Source organism: Pelecanus crispus, chromosome 4 (assembly GCF_030463565.1).
Source record: "Pelecanus crispus isolate bPelCri1 chromosome 4, bPelCri1.pri, whole genome shotgun sequence".
Classification (NCBI taxonomy): Eukaryota; Metazoa; Chordata; class Aves; order Pelecaniformes; family Pelecanidae; genus Pelecanus; species Pelecanus crispus.
Window position 1 is genome coordinate 56,663,084 of NC_134646.1, and position 15,491 is coordinate 56,678,574.

Genomic DNA, 15,491 nt, shown 5'->3' on the forward strand with positions numbered 1-15,491 from the left:
TTAAAAAAAAAAAAAAGCACTGTCTATAGTTGGCCAACAACACTCAAATGCTACATTAGCATAGCTTAAAAAGGCACACTCATTTCATCATCTCTCTACCAAGAAAATCCTACCCAGTGGTAGTGTCCAGTATCATTTAACAATGAGACTTCAACACAAATGAACTTAACTCTAACTATTTCTATATCACATGAAGTCTTTGTAACCATAGTTTGGAAGATCCCTACCAAGCCCTAAAGAAAAGCACAATGTTACCAGGCTTTCTGAGACAGTAATTAAAACAGGTAACAATTTAGATACTATAATCTGACAAAAGCCAAGTGTTTCATGCTTTCCATCTTTGCCAACATTTACCTAAAAGAAAGTCTCTTCCTGAGGTCCCTGACAGCAGCAAAACAGATCAGACAGGTCACACAAGGAGAACAGCTCAAGCCCAAAGAGATTTCTCATGTCCTGAAGCAGTGAGAACTTAGATCAAAACAATTCCATCTGCCATAACTTGGATCCTGTGGCCATTTCCCAAGCGAAGACGTTACATTAGTGATTATTACAGCTATGCATGAAAGCTCAGAGTGAGAGGGGCGAATGCCTGAAGCAACAGCACTAGTCTTTCAATGAAACTCTGTATGATTATATCATGAAGCAAATTTCAAAAATTAGCAATTTAAGGCACTGCAGAGAAGCATCAAACACTCTGCAGAAAATACTGTTTTTCTAAGGGACATGAAAAATACACATCAAAATCAGGAATACTACAGCTATTACTAAAGAACTCAAAGTTATGATTTGTCACCGAGTAATATGAATGCATTGATTGCCTGTATTGTTAAAAATCTTATAACATTTACAACTACATTACAGCTACAGATCTGAGAGTAAGCCGATCAAATCCTGCAAAGTACAATTGTGACAGATCACAGAATGGTTGAGGTTGGAAGGCATGACTGGAGGCCATCTGGCCCAGAACACTGCTCAAGCAGGGCCACCAGGACCAGCAGATGCCCAGGACCATGTCCAGAGGGCTTCTGAATATCTCCAAGGATGGAGACTCCACAATCTCACTGGCCAACCTGTGCCGTGCTCAGTCACCCTCACAGGCATCATGCCACTACCACTTCTAACTATTGTCCCTCTCTGAAGACAAAAACGAAATTCAACTGCATTAAACACTTGAAGACTATGTTAAATCTAACATGTCTTTCCCACAAGAAAACCTACAACAGCGACACATCAGCTTATAAAAAATTAAGGCAGTACAGCCATAGAACATGAATTCTGATGATACTACTCCACAGCCAGCTTAAGGCACCCTAGGTTATAGTCCAGCTTGTGAAAATAAATTCACTTGCTCTGCTGATATGTGTAAAACCCAGACGGGTAAACTAGAGCAGCTGGGGGTGGGGGGGAAGGGAGCAAATAAATCCCAAATCTTACAATGCTGAAACCTGAAGTCCTATGCCTTCAACCTGTTTCTATCTGTATCAATCATTCACCATTGTTTTACCCTCAAGTTTCTACTCTACTGTCAGGGAAGGAGGGAAGTGTAGGGGAGACATTTACAGTCCAAGTCCTTTTCTACTGAGCATTTCTTCTCACGAGAAACTAACTCAAGGCTTCAGGGAAAGGGGTAAACCCAACGATTAGAAGAGTTTCCTTATCACATGTCATAGCAAGATGAAGGTTGGTATCAACTGCTAGTTTCTAGGACAAGTCATACTGAAGAGAAGACTAGCCTAGCTTACATAGCAGTTAGTTTTTCAGTTCAGAATGACGGTCTTCATTTGATCTATGTTGGAACTGTGTCTTAACTTGGTGTGTAATAAAGTAGCACCACAAAGACAGCATGTGCCTGGTGAAGTCTAGTTATAAAGCTCAGTTTTAGAATACAAAAAAAAAAAAAAAAAAGTATAATGTTAAAAATTAAATTAAATTAGGTTCTGAAATCCACCAAAAGTTAGAACCAAAGGTAAACTCTGATTTGAACAACAACTGAAAATTTTTGTTAGACATGGGATTCCTGTACTAACACACCTTTAGAGGGTCACTAGTCATCACAATTTTAGAAGCCTTACATTCCTGCAGGCTTCCAGGGACAGAAAAAGGTAGAACCAATTCAAATATAGTTTACTCCCAATATCTGATATTACTTCCCAGAACTAACATTTTGATGATCAGCATCTAATTAAAAAGTTAAAATTTGAATGTCCAACACTGCCTTCTGATGAGCTTGCCATAGGAAATTAGATGGCTACTTGTAGACTTTTGGCTTGGTTTCAAAGCTGAGATTCAAAACCTTTAACATTAACCCACAGTCTGCATTTGCTCCATTATGCAACTAATTTAAAACACTCTTGAGAAAGTTAAAAATATTGTTGATACTCCTTTTTAAACCTTATTTTGGCAAACTACTAAGGAACCATGACAGCTTGTAAGTATGTCTGAACATAAACAACCTTTCTATAAGTAAAGCAAAACATCCAGTTTGCCAAGTCCAGTATGTCAGGAGCTTTCAGGAACAGGAATAAATGCCATATACCCAATGTTACACCAGCGATCTCCCATTTTGTAACTGTAATGTAAGCCCAGATATCAAAGCCTTTCAGGGACAGCCTCGAGAGCACTATAACCTTTGATCTGTGGAAGAGGACCCATAGTTACCTATGCCCTCCTGGCAAAAAAGCCCCAAAACAGTCCAATCCATAAAATCTTTCTTTGTTCTCTACACCTTTGGTTACTTTTTGAAAACAGACTACAAGCTATTAACTTCACAAATCAGGAGAGCTCACTTTGGTAGAGATGTCTAACTTCCGATATCTGTATTCAAAAAATTTCCCATGTATTCAAAAATCCTACCACAAAGAACCCAGAATGATTTAGGCTGGAAGGGACTTCTTGGAGGTCACCTGGGCTAACCCCCTTCACAAAAAAGGTCTAACTCAGAAGCCTGGTCAGGTTGCTTATGGCCTTGTTTAGTCAAGTTTTCAGTATCTCAAGGCCCGAGATTCCACAGCCTCTCTGGACAACCTGTCGAACTACCTGATCACTCTTTTTGTGCTTCCTCACTCCTCCCACCCCCATCTAATTGAAACTTCCCTTGCTGTGACTTTTAACTATTACCTCTTGTCCTTTCTCCATGCACCTTGCAAAAAGAGCCTGGCTCTATCTTCTCTATAACCACCCATTAGGTAGTTGAAAACCGCTTTTAAGAACCTTCCTCATCCTTCTCTTTTCAAGATAAATTAACTCTGTCCCCTTAGGCCTGCTAACCACCTTGTCAGCACTCCACTGGACTCTCCAGTCTGTCAATGTCTTCTTTTTCATACCAAGGGTCCCAAAACTGGGCACAGTACTTTGCACATGGTATCAAGTGCCAAATAAGAGGGGAATAATGGTCTTATACACCTGCAGGCTATACTCTAATGCAGTTCAATGCATTTTGACCTTTATCACTCATTAAGTACCAAGACCCGTTCAATTTGTTGTCCACCAGGACACCAAGTCCTCTCCTGTAGCTGCTTTCCAGCCAGACGGACAGACCCTTGTCTGCTCTGCTGCATGGGATTATTGGGTTCTGGGGCCCTACATAGTTGTTGGGTTTTGCTTTTTCCCCCTCCCCCCGAAATTGCTAAGGAAGAAACACAAAATGGTAAGGTATCAATATGTCAATAAAATTCAAAAGTTTACATTTTTAGTGGTAACTAATTGACTTGAAACTATAAAAACAGAAAACTTTTGCAAAAGGGACAACAGTCCAAAAAGAAAGGCATCTTCTCAAGTGGGCGGAGCGAGATATATTGTAAAAATGCACAATTTCATCTGAGGATAGTGGGGTAAAGGTGGAATATAATACAAAGACAGCTGAAGGTTCATTTTTAAACCACATTTTGGTTATACTAATAGAATGAAAATAATTACCATTTTCTTACAATTTAAAGAAATACTACAGCACAAATACAGGCTTTTTATCTGGAAAAGAACCACTAAAAACATAGAAAGCAGTGATTTCTGAGCAGTAAAAAGCTAAAGATTATGCTTACTCCAAATCTCACCACAGTGTTGCTTAAATTTAAACAAAGGGAACTTAAATAATAAGTAATGCATTTGGGCAGTTGCTAAAATAGTTCTCATTCTCTTCCTCATAGCTTGTTTCATTTTATTTTCTTAAGTGCATGGAGTTGAAAATAAACCTTCTTAAAAAAAACCCATTACATCTGCATGTTCTGCTTAAGCCTCTCCCACCTTCTCTGTGACTCCCAAACCAACTTAGAGTAGTTAAGGGCCTCCCCTTTTCTTAAACAGCCATGTGGCAACAGCTTTGCTACAGATGGTGGATAATTTAGTCACATAAAAAAGTTGAGGCCTGCTCTTCCCCTGCCTTTACAGATAACTCTGGCAGCAGCACAGAGATTTCTCTAGGCCTGGAAGCTATTAAGGTTCATTTCAAGCACCCTTGAATGACCAGGCTCCTTTCTGACCTTCAATCAAGCTGTCTGAGAAACAGATGTTTAGATTGGTCTTGAGTTCTCAGAAACTGACCCTGGAACATAGCACACGCACATGGGAGAGGACATCACCACATCTGCATATGTCGAAAATTGCCTATCTTGCACCCAGTTTGGGTCTTCAGTGAACAATTATCATACAAAAAATGTCATCTCTCAACTGAAGTCATGTTCACTCTGGGTGCTCGTACTCCCCACAGTTTAAAACCACTGGTAAAAATAATCTGCTTAATAGCCAACATATATATTCTGCAAAAACTGAAACTTAACAAAAAACACTGAGAAAAGCATCAAGACGTTTATGCCAAAATACTTAGCAAATAACGAGCAAAGTAAGTTTAGACAAATCTGGCAATCTCTGCTCTAAGGAGTCATAGCAAGCTCAACATTAAATGCTTTGTAATCGTGCACATGAACAGAGAACAGTTGCAGCTTTTTTCTTTTTTTTTTTTTTTTTAGCAATTAGAGAGTTGAAAGCCGAATAAAGTTATCTGCCATTATTTTCATCATCTGCCTGAAAATGAAAAAAAGTTCTTGACCTTGAAATAATAGTTTTAAAAAAGATAGGACAGATTATTATCCAGTCAGTGCTAATGATCAAACTAACTATTTTAGCAGCTCATAACACAATTAATTAAGGTCAAACGTTACATCACATTGCTCTTAGCACCGAATTGGCAACTAAGATTCATTTAGTACTTCTGTAGATTTTTCCAGAACTACTGATGTCAAAGAGAGCTGGATATCTCACTCACAGGGCTTAAATCACACCTTTAACCTGAAAGCACTATGACCAGTTTGGACGTATACTGTAATTTTTACACTTCTGTTTTACATTTAGAAATGTAATTATAGTTTCCAAGAGAAAAGAGGGAAGGGGAGAAAGCCACACCCTCTAGCTCTTTGGACCATACAGCTGAACACTAAATTTTAATGTTGAAGTATACTATTTAACAGAGAAACGGGGTTTTGAGCAGAGTCACAGCATGCTTAAGACATTTCACTAACCTGTTGAACACACTTGGAGTTGGACTGTGATCTCGGTCCCTTTCCCTGTCTCTGGTACGTTCTCGATCTCTGTCTCGGTCCCGGTCCCGATCGCGATCCCGATCTCGGGATCGTTCTCTTTCACGTTCCCTATCCTTCTCTCTTCGTGCGTAGTAATCCCACGGTTTGCTGTTGTCCATAAGACTAGACCATGAAGGAGCAGAACCTGCAAGGGGTGGTAAGGTGACTAAAGAAAAAGATGTGGGTATTAGAACAAAATCAGATACCATATGAAAACTGTAATACTACTTATGCATGAAACACAGACATTTGTCAGCCTCCTCCAATGACATTTCCCAATTTTCCCTTTTCACATAAAAGTTAATTCTGAGCAAACTCTGCATTTTTTCCATTATGCTGATAAAGGCCTTTGGCACTCATTTAAATACTCGTTATGAAGATGTACAGAATCAGGATATACACCACTAAGACTGCCTAAATCCTTTTGAAAAAAAAAAAATATCGTACACAGATTTGCTGTAAGAATCTGATTTTATATGGTCAACTGGCTTTGTTTTGGGGGAACAACAAAACAAAAACAACCAGAAAACAAAACTGCCTTTGAAACTGAGTGGCTCTGAAAGTACAGTTCAGATAAGTAAGAAAAAAGGATGCTTCCAACTTTATATTTAGATGCTACTATTTTTATATTTTATCCTTTTGTCCTTTAAAATAATTGTATTTAAAGTAGACTGTTATTTACAATGTTCTCATTCACTAATTTATATTCTATGCTGTGCTTTGCCATGCTTTTCTGATTACAGAATGTAACAGCAACTTTAGAAATATCTTCCATAAAGTCATTCTGGGGAGAAGAAATAACGTTCCCACTTAACGCTTTGTAAGATACCATTTCTAATGAATACCCAGCACAACCACTATTACCACTAAAATATAATAGTTTCAGAAAATTAAGTATATTATCTTAATCTAAAAGATGATACGCTTAAGAAGTTAAGAAGGAAGTCATAACATTGTCTCACAAACTTTTTAGGTAACCAGCAATGGGAAGAGAGAAGGGATATGCTTCTCCATTGCCTTCTGCCAACACCGATATAATAAATAACTACTACTCTTAATGCCCCAATTGTTCTGCCCTGCCCTCCCTCTCCAGAAGCCCCGTGAATGCGTCCTGTTACTGAAAAATAAGGGCTGTAGTATTTAACTGGAAACAGCACTCTCTAGTGGACTTACAGTACAGAGGACTTCCCACTTTCTGCTTATCTGCCTTGCTAGCCAATGATAACATAGCCTTCAATAAATCGTTTGTTTTGAGTTCCACTTCATTATCTATAATATGAGAACAATATTCACTTGACTCCATGGTGTCACAAAGAGACGTTAATAGTATAATTGACATAAATATCTACTGAACAATGTAAAGTGCGTTACTGATGCTGTATTTAATACTGTCGAGTTATAAAACCAGTGGCTTCTCCTGACAGCTATGTTCAGACTGCCTTGCCTGCAATGTCTGGGGTATGCCTGCCCCAGAAAGCTTTGGCAGAAGCTTAAGACAGCAGTTTGCCAAGCGTCCAAAGGAGGAATACAAAAGACCTTTTTAGCAGGCAGTGGAGCAGGAAAAAACACTTCATTGTTAGAATACATTTGCAATGAAAAGCATTATAATTCTTTAAAAAAGCATTTATACGAGGTTTTGCCTCTAACAAAATGCTTGACACTGTTTCACTTCAGGGCTACAGAGAAAATGAGGAGTTAACAGGAAAAAATACCCTAATACAATAGTATGTTGTTCATTATACTGCCAAAACTTGAAATTCTTCTAAGGAAAGCAGCCAGAAATAGCAAAAAAACCAGCTGGACTTTAAAGACTGCTAATTTCCTTGACTTGCCACTATGTCAACAACATACGTATGGTCTACGAGACTTGAATACACTGGCTGCCAGAATATTCTGATCTGAGTGTAAACTTAAGTTTAACTTCAAATGTATACTACAGAACAATTATTCTTATTAATGGTAGTATAAACTTTTATGATAAATTTTGGTTACTCCCTCACATCTGCAGTAATTCTCAGACAGAAGTATGTCATTTCCACCCCAATAACCTGAGATAAACCAGTTACTTGACACTCTGCACATTTTTATACCTAGATTTTCACCACTAATTATTCACAACACACAAGAAGCTTACTTTCTACTATGAATTGGTGCTCTGCATTTACTACTTAGAATGAAGTAGTTTGTCACTTTTAGTATTTCTACATGGATTATTCCAATAATTTCTACAAAAAGAAAGACACTTCCAAAGTTTAACTCTGATTTTATTTTTGTAACAGGAAGAGATTTTTGAACAGTCAATAGATTTGGAGACTTAAGTCCTGTTTTGGAGATGGTTTAAAAATTTAAAGGTGCATTGTGTCACAGTGTAAGGCAAATGTATTAATAAATCTTCTTTGTGCCTCAAAAAATACTGACTCTCAAACTGTTTCTGTAACACTAAACTTCTTGCAAGTTCATAAGATGTAAAGAACATTTAGAGCACAAAACAGAGAAATGCTTGAGGAAAAAGCAAACAAGCATACAACACAAGCCGCTTCACTGACAGACCAAACGCAGTGCCATATATTGACAGCTCAATAAAATTCAAAGATCTGATGGCTAAGGTAGCACTGAATTGTGAAAGGATTTAAGGGCAAATTGCCAAAACTGCATTGATACAGTGGAGAGTGCAAAGACAAAAAAGATATTCTTGAAGGTACAAGTTAAGAATATTATTTTACTATGCCACCTTCCTAATGGGCCTGCAGTGGGAAACATGCCTGACCACTAGGGAAAAGACACCAAGGCATGAGATTAGCAATTTGAATAGGCACAAGAAAGGCTAGAGCCTTAATCAAGATTGGTATTTTTTGCAATGCGTTCCACATGTTCATCTTCCCTGCCCAGTTTTGACAAAGCCATGAAACATACAGACTGGCAAAGAATACAAAAGGTTGGAGATTCCGTGCTATCATCCAGAGCAACTATTAAAATAAATTAGTTAGCGACTCTTAATTAAAATGATCATTTGTGCTGCTAAGCCCTCAATTTACCTAAGTTCTGATGCATGGAGAGCACTGGTAAAATAACAGCCAGCGGATCATGTGAGACAGGCACTGTGAGAGTAAGATGCTGGCCAGGAAAACATCTTTCACTAAGAGATGAACAGCAGCAATAAAATGCCACTGAGCCTCTACAGATCCAAAAATCCGTATGACAGGCACAGCTTAGAGACAGACAATTTGCTCTGTGCAGCAAATATGAAAGCTTTTGCCACAATAGGGATGCCAGATACGCTGGCAACATGGGAGCAGGCTGGGAAGATGGGAGCAGGCTGGGCTCCTTGGTCTCTATAACCATACAAACACAAATGTAATTTTTTAACCCTGCTGAAGAAGTTAAAATTCAATGTTGGCATGATCACAATGTCATCTTTCAAATACTGCTACTGCAACAACACAAGCATGCCATCACCTCTGAGGGTCAACATAAAACTTGGAAATATTGTTTTGTCCCTGACAATACTTGACAGAATAGCAAATTCTAATAAAAGAGATTCCAAAGTGAAAAACATTCTAAATTGGAAACTATATATTAGATACCATGTACATACTAATGACTGTAAGATTGCTCTCCTTACGATACTCTGCACAGCTTTAGGTGTTGAAGCTTCAGCAAAATAGTCACTTGGGTATCTTAGCTGTCTGCCTCAGCTTTACCTTTTTGCTAAAGCTTCAGCAAACACAGTTCAATTATTGCTAAAAACGTGGTTAGTGTGAAGCAGCTGTTTGCCCACATTAAGAATTCTTGAAAACATAACAAGCTTCCATGCATGAAAGCAAACACTTGATAACTGATGAGGATCCTTTCAATGTCAACAAAGTACCACTTGTTACTCCATAAACTGCTCCAACTTCAAGAAATTACAAACCATTCAAAAATGTCATTTTATTATATCCTCTCTAAAAACTTACGAGCATTTGGGAGATACATTATCCAAACGTTTGATCTGTGTTGAGCATTGTGTATCCCCAGAACTGGACAGAACTTTCCCTATAATTTCTCCTCCCAGCAGCTAGGGTCCAAAGGAACAAAGAGCAAGGAGACAGAAAAAGTCACCTGGAAGAAAAGGTACTACGAATGGGGCTGGATGGCAGATGCACTGAAGGCAGAGGCATGACTGGCAACACACAAGGTCCTACAGCGGGGTTGGGGCAATCCTCAATGTCAGTACAGACTGGGTGATGAATTGATTGAGAGCAGCCCTGCAGAGAAGGACTTGGGGATACTGGTGGATGAAAAATTAAATATGAGCTAGCAGTGTGCGTTTGCAGCCCAGAAAGCGAATTGTATCCTGAGCTGCATAAAAAAGTGTGGCCAGCAGGTTGAGGGAGGCGATTCTCCTTCTGTGCACTCTTGTGAAACCCCACCTGGAATACTGCATCCAGCAATTGGGACCCCAGTACAAGAAAGGTATGTAAGAGCAGGTACAGAAGAGGGCCACAAAAAATCATCAGAGAGCTGGAACATCTCTCCTGGGTTGTTCAGCCTGAAGAAGAGAAGACTCTGCAGAGACCTTATTGCAGCCATTCAATACTTAAGAGGGCTTATAAGAAAGATGGAGAGGGACTTTTTACAAGGGCCTGTAGTGACAGGACAAGGGGCAACAGTTTTAAACTGAAAAAGGGTAGGTTTAGATTGGACATAAGGAAGAATTCTTTATGATGAGGGCGGTGGGACATGGGAACAGGTAGCCCAGAGAAGTTGTGGATGCCCCATCACTGGAAGTGTTCAAGGTCAGGTTGGACAGAACTTTGAGCAACCTCATCTAGTGAAAGATCTCCCTGCCCATGGCAGGGGAGTGGACTAGATGATCTTTGAAGGTCCCTTCCAACCCAAGCCATTCTGTGATTCTATGTTTATTTTATCTTCCCAATTTCGGCTAGGTCAGGAAGAAGCTGGCATCTTAGTACTGCTATCACTCTTTTGGCTCAAGCAGTAGAGCTGTGCTAGGTTAACAGTTCTAAACTCACTGTTGGTTCTGTGGATGTCCATTTGATTGCACATAATGAAACTTCTATTTTGGTTCACTCTTACTATAAAACCAGAAAGTGATGTTTTTCAGCTTCAGATTTTTTCATAACATTAACCAAAAAAAGAAGAAAGATTGACCTTGCAACAGGATAGCTGAAGATTATAATATCTTAGTTTTTCAAAGCATCACTTAGGATTTCTCAATGATTGGTCTTGCTGTTTAAAATTCTGGTGACACCTTGACAGTACTTGCTCTCCTGCTTCTAAATCCTCCCAGTTCTTGGAAAATTCTCCCTGACTTTTGGTCCATACTACAGTGTATTATTTTTCAAAATCACAGTTCTGCAAAAGCGGCATGGAAAGATATCCAGCATGCAAATAAGTAAGCAAACCAACAGTATTTACCAACAGCTGTTAAATTTACAACAGCATGTATCTGTTTACAACAGTAGGCAATGACTTTTCATAATGAATTACTGAAAGGACCTGTTTAGTCTCTAAGCTAAAATACTGGTAAGTACATCAAACAATTTGATATAGCACTAGTCAAAATTTTAAAAGCCAGCAAGCTTACTCACCACTGCCGTATGAAAAAGCACGAACAGAACGACTATCATAGCCAGAAGAATGTCCACTGTTGAAAACACATGTAAAAATCCAGTGTTACCATCAAAGCTACCTCCACCAATAAATATATTTTTAATATTATTCCCCTGAATTCTTACCACCATACAGACTAAAACAAAATGGATTTAAGTCCTCCATTTTGAGCATTACTAATTAAGGAAGCTCTCTATCAACACAAATATGTGTATTTCATGTTTTACTACAGGAGGCAAAAATAGCATTCTCTCTTCTTAAAGTTTAAAACAGAAAACATCCGTATCGTCAAAACTGTTCTTTTTTTATTTTCAATGAATTTTCTGTTTCAAATGCTTCTTGTATCATAAGATGTTTCTGCACAGATACTGAGCTTAATCTCCAATTGCTTGAAAGTGCTTCATTCATGAATGAAGCCACTCTCATTCTTTCTGTTAAAAAGTAGATATGTGAGCGTATCTAAGAACAGGTGGACTTCAAATGTGTAGTTCTATAAATAAACTATTAAATTAGCTACACATTTTCTAGGCTGACTTCTTTCAGTGGTAGCCAACTCAAGTAGGTAAAAACCAGAAAGGTTAAAAAGCATGTATGTGCACAGGACATAATTCAAACATACATAATTCTTTCATGACTTTTAGCACTTCCTACATAACTTGAATGAAATATCTTTGCAGTATTTAACCTAAGTGTTCTGTCTGTTCTTGAAGGCACTTTAACATTAAGAAAGAAGTTTTGGGTTAGCTTAGTTTAAAATCAAAACAAAACCAATGATAACGAAAGGCCAATGCCACACCTTAACATTTAAAAGTATGAGATGTAGTTCCTAGGTTCCACAATAAACTTGACTTTTTACCATCATATTTCAGAAACTATATAAATATGCTCTACAAGTAAATGCAATGACCACTGCTTAACAGTCAGAAGCAGCAGTCACTCACAGCAACTGTCAGTGTGATATAATAAATTTACTTTCATGCACATCAAATGCATCTAGTTAGGGGTTTTTCTGAATTAAATCAAACGAGGATTTTCTCAGAGATTTACCATCATCATCCTGTAGCGTATATGTTAATAGAATTTTCAATTTCAAAGGAACAGATGTGTGCATCTTCCTTCAGAGAAATCCAAAGGACTGGCAAGAGGCTTGCGCCGTCTTCTTAAGTGAGCTTTATATGTGACCTGGTTTTGGCCTCTAGTAAAATATAAATACTTTTCAAGGACTGTGCTGGCCAACTTTTTTTTCTTCCTTTTACAAATATATATATATATATATATATAAAAATGTAAAAATGTATATACACACATATACTTTTTATATATATATACACATGTATATAAAAAAGGTATTGAAAAAAACCTATTAGGCCTATTAAAGCTGAACACTTAGAACAAACACAGTAGAAATACAAATTTGGATTAGGTGGAACTCTGGCATTTCCTATAGGTTATGAGGGCTTGGATCTGTAGCAAAATTGTTTATTTGCATTTATAGAAAAGGATACGGTAGATGACAAGTATATGGTTCACTTAAGCCTTCAGACTACTAAAGAATACTTTAACAATCATTACCTTGACTTTGTTCTTAAGTCTTGGCATTGATATAGTGTCATAACTAAACTAACAAGTGGTCAAGTAACCTACTCAAAAGAATATTAAGTGTCAGACAGGTGACACTAGTAACATTTCTGTAAAAATGCTGTAAAAATCTGAAACCATCTTCCCACTCCCAGATAAAATCCATAAAACACTGGGTAATGTGACAATCCTTACTAATTTATTTCAGTTACAGAATACCGATATATTGCTTTATAAGATTTCAAACAGATAATCACCTTTCTATTGTGGGTATGAGGGAAGGTGGAGGACCGCCAGGTGGTGGTGGAAAGCCTGTAATAATAAATTGAGGAGAGGGAAAAGGAAAAAAAAAACCACAAACCATAAACACATAAAAGAACTAGGCTAAGCATACAATGGCAAACAAATTGCTGAGAGTACAACATGAATTGTTTCTCACTGTGTAAATGGGTTTTATTTTGTAAGACTAAGAACTACTTTCCAGCTTAACAAAGGCAGAGTATTAAACATCAATGCTTCAAATCAAATACCTTAGCACTCTTTCAAATACAATAATTTAGAAGCATAGGAAAATTCCTGAGTATCTACCAATACTTAATAAACAATGATCACAACTATTTTTTGCATAGCTGAAAAAAAGAATGGAAAGAAAAGAAGGAAGCACACATCTAAGAAACTGGCTGATTAGGTCTGATAGTCAACAGCATTTTCATACATTTTCTTTTCTGCCTAGCATCAAAATAACTGAGCCTACATCTATACATATACTTTTGTACTACCTATATAGCTAAAATAAAGTTGGTAAGTTGCATGTCAGTTAAGTTTTCATTTCTTAACCAAATGTGGAAAAAAATTCTAAGCAAGTTTACCTGGCGGTGGCACTGTTATTGGTATACCTAAAAAGACAACAAATAATACATCAGTTATAGTAATAGTTTATGTTTATTATCTGTAGATCTAAAATCAGATTGAGCTATCACCACATACATGATCAAGAAGAATGATAACTTATTTTCTGTGTCCTCAGATCAAGATCTCACATTAATACCAATTGTTAAGATTTTATGCAAGCCTTGTGAAATCTGGCTTTTTATTTAAATTCCTATTCTTCAGGATCTTATTTAATTAGGGACAAAAATAATGAAGAATGACTCTGGGTCTCAAGATTAGAATTAAATCCATAACCCTAAATGTTTAGTATCCAGAAGGAAAGTAACATCCCATAGAATCTCTCTGCTTTATTTTATATTCCATGACTGGATGAAAGGAAAGGCAACTGGCCTTGACCCTTTCATAGCTTAGTACAGGAAACAGTAGGTCTATATTATATTATATTAGGTCTAAAATATTCTAGCAACAGTAAGCATTACAGACTTTTCAGTCAATGCTACGCCACACTGCAATTAAAGTTGCTACTTGGAGGGAAAAAAAAAAAATTGTTTGGTACTCTATTTTCTTGTAAATATCTGAGAAAGGAGCATCCTTTAATACCAACACATTCAAAAACTGTTCTAACTTTTCTGGTTTTTCAGACCTAGCTTAGCTCTTACAAATTTGAGAAGCTGAGAAATTGTTCCCAACTGTATCAGCTGTCCTAACAAAATGTACTGCCTCAACATATAAACCTATCTTATTTAATTAGGAAAGGAATGATTACAAGGTAAAAATCATTCATACACTTTAAAGGACATTAATCCTCTCATACTTTGCAAAGAACTAGCTTTACCTCAACTGAACACACAAAACACTGTTACATGAAAATAATAAACAGGGCTAAAAGAATATTGTCAGAAAATAGACTACTCTACCAGGTATAAACCTCTTTCAGTTATGAGCAACTCTACTTCCATTAATAAATAAGTACTTTCAATCCGACTGGTCACTGCAAGACTTTGAGGGGGGAAAGAACAGAAAACTTTGCCAAGTGCTTTCACCAGTTTTGCCATAACTGCATAAACATCCACATAGAACAGCAACCGGACCCACTTAAAATAAAACCCATCTCATTCAAGTTCCAGACTTCATAATTCAGAGAATATCCTAGATGTACTGGCAAGTGCATGATTAATTTTATGTATATATCATTAGTTCAACATTAGAACTAAAAGACTATCATATGGCAGCAATGTTTAACTATGTCTACATATTATAATGTCTAGAAATGCCAACTGCTCCCAAATTGCCTTGGCAGAAGGGCAGAATGAAGGAATATGCAAGATGAGGAAGAGTAATCAATATCAATATTCACTACTTGCTGGTGATTTCACTGACATGAATTCTTACCAGTATTAGTCCTATAGGATTAAACAAACTGTGAAACAAAACCGAGGTTGCTGTCCAATCCTGAAGATTTAAAATCTAATCTCTCAGCCAAAATGCAAATCAGGAGACAGTGAACCCAAAAAGACAAATTTCTAAACTACATGAGCCATTTTCTCTTCACCGGCACACAAGCTTTCCAATGTGCACTATTGTTGTTAAGGACAGTGGAAATCACACTGTAAAAAGTTTGACTGTGTAACATTTAAAAGACCAAACACTCCTAATGAAAATTTCTGAAAGGAAAGGAAGACTGGGAACTCAAATTGTTGCACAGCTGAAGTATTTTCTATTCATCTTTTTTGGTTAATTGTCCATCTTAATAGATTCTTCATGAGCCTACAACATAGAAAATATATATATAAAAATATAAAAAAAACCCTCTTAACAACAATGTTAAGAACATAA

At 37.2% G+C, this 15,491-nt stretch overlaps 1 protein-coding gene across 46 annotated transcripts in view; it reads right to left on the minus strand.

Annotated features, from left to right (window-relative positions):
- FIP1L1 (factor interacting with PAPOLA and CPSF1) overlaps positions 1 to 15,491 on the minus strand; it is a 43,829-nt gene that overhangs the window by 1,934 nt on the left and 26,404 nt on the right. For 19 of the 46 annotated variants that reach the window (XM_075709965.1, XM_075709981.1, XM_075709963.1 and 16 more), the window contains 4 exons: positions 13,634 to 13,660; positions 13,022 to 13,076; positions 11,165 to 11,220; positions 5,511 to 5,736 (listed from right to left, as the gene is read on the minus strand). In XM_075709965.1, the coding sequence (XP_075566080.1) occupies positions 5,511 to 5,736; positions 11,165 to 11,220; positions 13,022 to 13,076; positions 13,634 to 13,660 (364 nt within the window). Of the gene's footprint in view, positions 1 to 5,499; positions 5,737 to 11,164; positions 11,221 to 13,021; positions 13,077 to 13,633; positions 13,661 to 15,491 lie in introns of all 46 variants that reach the window. The other 27 variants (XM_075709997.1, XM_075709990.1, XM_075709995.1 and 24 more) reach the window with 5 other exon arrangements.